The sequence below is a fragment of the Calypte anna genome, chromosome 1 (assembly GCF_003957555.1).
Source record: "Calypte anna isolate BGI_N300 chromosome 1, bCalAnn1_v1.p, whole genome shotgun sequence".
Taxonomy (NCBI): domain Eukaryota; kingdom Metazoa; phylum Chordata; class Aves; order Apodiformes; family Trochilidae; genus Calypte; species Calypte anna.
Window position 1 is genome coordinate 13,604,563 of NC_044244.1, and position 7,566 is coordinate 13,612,128.

The 7,566-nt window shown below is 42.4% G+C and overlaps 1 protein-coding gene across 3 annotated transcripts in view; it reads right to left on the reverse strand.

Moving 5' to 3' along the window:
- The window catches only part of SRPK2 (SRSF protein kinase 2), a 139,785-nt gene extending 133,435 nt beyond the window's left edge, over nucleotides 1-6,350 (reverse strand). For all 3 annotated transcript variants that reach the window (XM_030456130.1, XM_030456122.1, XM_030456107.1), the window contains exons 1-2: nucleotides 6,273-6,350; nucleotides 6,097-6,181 (exon numbers count right to left, since the gene is read on the reverse strand). In XM_030456130.1, coding sequence (XP_030311990.1) covers nucleotides 6,097-6,181; nucleotides 6,273-6,288 — 101 coding nt within the window. In that variant the 5' untranslated portion in view covers nucleotides 6,289-6,350. The remainder of the gene's footprint in view (nucleotides 1-6,096; nucleotides 6,182-6,272) is intronic.
- Between the last annotated feature and the right edge of the window lie 1,216 nt (nucleotides 6,351-7,566).

The window sequence follows — 7,566 nt, forward strand, 5'->3', positions numbered from 1 at the left end:
CAAAAATGTTACTACCTTCACAGAGGTTCAGTTTGAAACTCAGCCAAAAAAACTTGTTCATATTCTCTTTTGTCATTTACAAAAACTTTTGTTGTTGTTTTTGTTGTTTTAACTTTTTCTATTGTTAGCTCAAACTGCTACACACTGCTGCAATTCCACCCTGTAATGTGTGCTTTATTACACTGTCCTTATCTTTCTAGTCACAACTTCTGCAAGCTGTCAGGGATCTATTCAAACACAACAGTTTCCAAAAGCAGAGCTCATCCTAAAAGACACATCACTGGGGTGGAAAGGAGGTTTCTCTCACAGGAGGAAGAGTACCACCAAGGCTCTGCCAACTTTAAACAGAACCTTCCCTCTTACAATGTGCTATAATTGTTAGCAGATTAAAAGTGAAAAATGAGAACACAAGGGTAGGGATCTTTAAAAAGGACGTGTTGATAGGAAAACCAGGAAGCGAGAGTTACCACATCAGACATACGAAGGCTGAGATCAATAGTATTTATCTGTTGATAAACACTAGAATAACTTTGGGTACTATCCTTCTGAATCTTTCCTAGTCCTCCTCTTTAAAAGCTTTTAAAACAAAAATATTAGCTTCTCTAACATTCTTCAGTAAATCTTCCCAGGAACAAAAAGTACAAAAATAATCAACCAACAACCTGGCTTGCATTACAACTGAAGATGCAAAACCACCTCAAACTGTCAGAGTTCACGGACAATGTCTCATGGGAAGTGTACCTGAAGCCTTTGATCAGTGAACAGAACCTGCTCAGCCAACACCCATGTGCACAGCAACTACCTAGGATATGTTGCTTTTGAGAAAAACAACTTTGTTTTCACAATTAAAAAAGTATTATTTCATCTAAGCATAACAAATACACTTAGGGAAGCATTGAAACACTTTCATAATTTCCTGGACAAAAAATTTCTAATCTTCTTCATCCATACCTAGACCCAGGCTTCAACAAAAATTTATTTTAATTTTAACTTCTATATACATTATCATATATAAATATGCATGTTTGTGTGTTTAGTAGCAAATGTAGTATCATTTTCACATAAGATGACAGGAAAAGGAAGCTAGATAAGGCTTGCTATCAGAACCTCATTGTCTTATGCAAGCATAGCCAGAGATCAAATGGAAATGGTTTTCAGTATAGATTTACTTTTATTACACTTATTAAGATTACAAACAGATCAGCAATCAGTGAACCCACTTGAAGTACAGGCATTCTTACAAGAAGCATATGCAGTTTCCACTACTGCCCTGCAGTTCACTAATAAACACAGAGGTAGTTGACACCAACCTTCACCACTAGTTTTCTCCATAAAAACAACAATCCTTACAGGTTGCATTCTTTGAAAAACATGAACAGAATTTAAAACAAAAATCATACTTCAAATATAGAACTCTAGTCTTGTAATAATAAAGTAATAAAAGAAATGTCTTCTGTCTGTTCCTTAACAGGACCAGCAGTTCTCCTCCAAATGATGAAAATGTAAAATGCACGCTGCTTCACACTGAAATTTACTCTGAATTCCATCGGACCCCACAAAAAGTCTTTGATATGTGTTTCATCATCATATTACAAAGGCAAACATTGGACTGGCTCAGACATCCAAGATCAAACATGTCACAACACTTTTAATTTGCATTTCTGTAACCTCAATACATGCAATTATTTACTTCCTTAAAAATATTATTAGTATTCTATTTAGATAAATGAAATCAACTTTGATACCTTTACCTGAATCTTTCTATATATTGTAATCTTTAAGAAGGTACAGTGTTAAGCACCTGAAGCCTAAATACACTAAGTGGGTAAACAACCAAAGTGTTAAGTTACAGCCCTGCAGTATGAGTAGCTCAGTGAAATCTCAAAATATTACAGAAATAGGAAGATAAAGCTCCAATTAAAATATTGTTAGCAAGAAGATGAAAAGCTATTAACAAAGAAGGCAGGGGGAGCAATTCCTATCATCAACAACATATTTTGAGTAAATACATAAAACCACACTGAGAGAACTTAACCTGATGCACCCTAGGCTATGGATTCACTCTAGGATATCCACTTACTGTGCCCTCAGACCACTGGTGGTTAAAAAGAGCCTATTTCACATATAGGTACTTCCAGTCTTACCCTTGCAAAACAGCTAATAACACAGCTTGGGAAGCATTAGCAAAACATCTGCAAGCAAAAAACAAATGAAGCTAACAAAAGTCACTAATACTGTGCAAGATAGATATTTATATTTTTCTCAAAATGGCACTGAACAAGGCTGAAAAACATTGTGGCAAAGTGTTTTATAATACTGGCAAACAAAAGCAGTGTATGATTTTCAGACAGTTAAGATTCCATAGTAATGTCATATATCCAAAACCTTGATAGCTGTACAATACCTGTGGGTCCAAGAAGTTAGTCATCTGGAAGTGCAAAGTAGAGAAATTCATCACTTTCCATGTTACCTAACACACATACCCTTCACCACTACAAAGCACTATCACTCTGCCTCCATCACCTGTTCTAAAATACTGCTTTAAGACACAACCAAAAAGCCTACTCTACAAGAAAATTGAATTTTCAAGTCACTGTTGACATCTGTTTTTATTAATTTGTATTGAAGTATTCAACACATACTAATGTAGATCTTTTTTCACATACAGAACTCTATCCTTAAACCTTGGATAAAAATTTACAGTAAACATATTACAGATGTCAAATCTCTAACTGGGTATTCCTATGCTGTTTCTCATATTCACTTAGAAAGTCAAGCAAAAAAAACAAAAAAAAATTCCAAGATAGTAGTTAGTTCCAGTTGAAGCCAATGCTGGTCTGAATATAGTCCACCATTCTGCTGCATGCAAAAGGCAGACATAGCAGAGAGGCCATCTTTTATATAACTGGGTTCTCTTAGCACCGAGTAAAGGATCAGCTTTCTATCTGTAAGCAAGTTCATTTTTGAACACAGACTTGGACATCTGTCAATAATGGTATTTGAGAGACCTATTTCAATGCAGATCTCCACTTTAAGGAGAAATAATTCACAGATGACCTTAATTAAACATTTTGATTAATCTGTTGACCAACTAAAAAAATCTATAAGCAGTTTGTTCACACTGCATGCAAGTCCATTGACTATAACCAAAATCAAGTGCTGTTATCTTGAAATAGTGAGTTATTCTTTTTCTGCAGGCTGGAGGATCAAATTTGAAGCAAGGCTATATCAAGTAGATTTTACTCCTATATGCAATTTTAGATGTAGTCTTGATTCCAGACAAAGTGTTTTCTCTTCAGAACATGAGCCACTTCTACTTTCTTATTTTCCACTCTATTACATTAAAAAAAAAAATGGATTCACCTCCATCAGTTTTTATTGTTGACTTAAGGGGTCAACACCGAGCAGTTAAAGGACTGATCTCGAAGCCTTCCATGGCAATTAAGGTCATAACAGACAAAAAGCTATTCAGTGTTAAAGAGCACTGTAATTTTTCCTTGTTGTGTCATCATCATAATATTCTTCAAACAGAAGTCTACAAGTAAGCTACAGTGAGATATAACTCTCCCAGACAATTCTAGGAGAGGAATCCTGCAGTTCCTTTGAAGCACATTGTTACCAGCAACAACTGAAGTTGCTCTACAAAGCTATGACCTGGCAGACAAGAGTCTTCCTAAGAATCACAGATTAAAAGACAAAAGAGCTTTGGATTCAAAATCAAGTCACAGTTTCCGTGGAATGAACACATTCACTACAGAGATCTTATGGTATAGAATCTCCTCCCCTCAAATCAACCTTTTTATTTGCAGCTACTGTGCATTTGATGTGCATCACAGATCCTGTATGGCTCTAGTACACTAATATATGCTGTAGCAGTTGAATTTAAAGCAAGGCTAGGAAGAACACAAAACCAATATTTTCTTCTGAGATTGTCTTCTGAAATAATGTGCAATGCTGTCCTTACTTTGGGAGTCTTAACTATTCAGACATATGCAAAGAGACTTAAAAATTTGAAAGGAGTTTCCCTTATATAAAGTGGTATAAAACAGAGTAGCAGTTCTCCACAGCATAAAAGTGGTTTGAGGAGAAAAGAACACATACTGAGTAGAAAATAAATTATGGCTCTGTTGTCTACCATAGCAAAACCACTGTTTCCTGAGGCAACTCAACAGATTGGGCCATTACATCTGAAAATGCCAACTCAGTATGGCAAATGGCCAGCTCCTGACTTTGCACCCTGACTTAACAGTAGCCAGTTTCTTCAGAAAACACAAAGAGCACCAGTTCTGCACTAAGTCCCTGTGAAAGCAAACTTGACAAATTCATTCAGCAAGACATCCCAAGGTAGCTCCACTCAGAAGTTCATTAAGCATTATCTTCTAAGTAGAATAGTTCATTAAAAACTTTGTGGTTACGACTTAACTGAAAGCTGCAAAAAAAATTCTCAACCTAATGACACAATAAATTTTAAGCTCTGTTCTCACAGTGGCAAAACAAATCCATGTAATGTTACAAACTGACTTTCCAAAAGTTTTTTTCAAACAAGAGAACCAATCAAGTAAGACCAAGTATCTTGAGCATAAACTTTGTTTCCATTGCAATAGCTCCAAATTCACACAACCAAAAGCACAATGCTGCTTTCATAGAAAGCGAGAGGAAACAGCAGCAGCAGAACAGGATGTGAACACAAGTTATCTGCCCAACAATTATGACACCAGTATTTCATTCTACATTATTTTTATCCATCTCAAAGGGGAGAAAAGCCCATTCATCATCATAAAAAAACCCCAAAAACAAACCAGCACCTCCCCAAACCTCCAGGTTCAGGGATGTATTATTATTTCTTTCTACAGAAATAATAATAAAAAAAAGACCTTGTCCCTCGAGTCATTTACCATAGCACACAGCAATATCTTTATGCTATCACACACACATATATATATCCATCCATCCACCATACCCTGCTTCCCAGTTCTAGAGGCTGGCTAGGAGGAGAGGCAGCTGAGGAACACCAGGACATAAGTTTCCCTATCAGAACACATTGGATAGACTGGATCCCCAAGCAACAAAAGTAAAGACAGAAGTCTTATTGGCGACTTAATGAGTCACCAATAATAAAGTCTCACTGAACAAAACACAGGAAAAGTGAAAGAAGCACACAATTCTACAAGGAGAAAAAAATAAAACAGGGAGAAGATCAAAGCCACACTATCCTAGGAAAAAGAAGTTTAAGTGGGAACACTAAAGAGATGGAAGAACATTCCCATGTGGTTCACTGAAAACAGGTAACACGAGAATTATAAAAATATGAACTGGACAGTTACAAAACCATGAATGGTTAGCAGAAGTCAGGAGAGAGAAAAAAAATAAAAAATAAAATGAAAAAAAAAACCTCTGTGACTTCTGCTGTTTCTGCAAGACCCACAGAGAGTTAAAAAAAAAAAAAGATGACTGATATTGGCATTGCTGGCAATTAGGCAAATCTGGGAATAGGAAATTACCTGACAGTACCGAGCAGGAGGCAGAGAGCAGGATGGGTGTATTAAGGATAAGAAAAATGACTGCCTGTGGATGGGACAATGCCGACAGAAAGAAAGCACGGAACAAAAAATTACACGGAGAGGAAGATGACCATGAAGATGAGAGCTTTGGAGGGTGATTCAAAAAGGACACGAGGGCTGGAAAGCCCCAGCCTGTGCCGATCCCCGAGGAACAGGGGTTTCTCACAGGCGGGGACACAGTGATGGACCCGGGGCGAGGACGGCGTGTCCGCCGCCGGTTTCCATCGGGGAGGAGGCCCTGCCCGAAGGAGGCTGAGCCCGGGGACGGTCCTCAGGGGGACGTGCGACAGCCGCCGCGGGAGGGCCCGGTACGGTGCGGTCCGGTGCGGGGGCTGCGCCATGGCGGGGGACCTGCCGCCTGTCCCGGCTGCGGCAGGAGCGCTTCCCCGGGAATGCAAGCGATGGGGCCGGGCCGCGGGACTGCCCTAACAGGAGCTAGGGGACGGCGGGGGGAAAGAGTAAGGGCGCGATAGACAACGAAGCTGTTCCAGGGGGGGAGGCTCCGTCCCGGCGGGTCGGGGATCCCCATACTCACTTTTTGTGGTGCGGCGGGTGCTTGTCCCTCCTGCCGGCTGCTGCGGACTGCTTGGGCCGCCGCCTGCGGGCCTGCAGGGCCAGCACTACCGGGAAGAAGAGAACAGCCGGGAGCCGGAGTGAGCGGCGACCACGCAGCTCCCTCGCTCCCCCCCACCGCCCAGCACATCACGGTACCTTTGCGGGAGTTCATCGCCCCGCCCTGCGCGCTCCTCAGCCGGCGCACCACAAGGCACCGTACCGCGCTGCTCCCCGCCTCGCCCGGCACCGGTACCAGCACCGCCGCCCGCCCGTCCCCACCGCGCGCCGGGCACCGGCCAGCGGCACCGCCACCCCGCGCGCCGCCCGCCCCGCGCTGCCGCCGGCAACTGCGCAGGCGCGGGCTCTGCCGCGGGGCCGAGGCCGGAAAGGCGGGGACGGGGCGGGGGCGGTGGCAGGTGGCACCTGAGGCGCGGAGTGTCCCCCCAGCGCCCGGACCGGAGCGGGCCGGGCTTGGCTTCTCAGTGCCCGATTATACAGCTGGCGGAGGGGCGAGCTTTGCTCTCTGACCGGCCGCTGCCCCTTCTCCAGGTCCGTATCCGTCACGGGGCTGCCCGGGGTGGGCTGTGTGAGGAGTACTGCCGAACCCCGCTTCCCTCCCCAGGCGTCGTGGTTTGTGGTCCGGAGCCACAGTGCCGCGCAGAGCTGGAACTGTGAGAAGGGGAGGAGGACACTGGAGGGGGTGGAGGTGGCGATCTGCTGCTCCTTGGCAGCAGCCGGGGCGAGATCAGCTTCAGCTTGTCTAAAGGGCTGTGTGGGGTTAGATGCCAGAAGCAATTAACTTCATGACACAAATCCAGGGAAATTAGATTTCCTTAATTCTGATCCTCACTAAGTTATATGATTCTCATGATGGACAGCTCTTACCATTTTTTTTGTTTTCTTGCTGAGTGCCTTGTTGCCCATGATACCAGACTCCATTCACGTTTGGCCTAGTAATAACCTGTTGAAAATTTCCTTACTTATGCTCTGCATAGCAGGGCTTATTTTTTGACTGATTATGAGTGATTTTTTCTGTTGTCTGTAGCCTATACCTAGCGCAGAAGATGATCTTGGTCATACAAAAAAACTCCAGCATGAGTGTGAGGCTTGTCTGGCTTACCTTCACATGGGCCTGGAGTTTGAAAAAAAATGAAAGATAACAGGGGACAAAGATTAACTTTTGAGGCAAAACTCACCCAAATAGCAAGACAGAGAATCTATAGGGATGAAGATCTAAAAGCAGCTGCAGTCAAGGTATTAATAAGAGTGAAGGGAGCCAGGAGTAATCACTGGTCTTAAGTAATTGGATCATTGAGATTTCAGCTAGACAGAAAATCGAATCCTTAGTTATGGTCAGTTCAGCTTGGAAGCAGGACAAGAACAGAAGGATAAATCTAGACAGCTCACAGAGAAGGTATTACCAGGTATAATACTTTTATTGTATTATTTA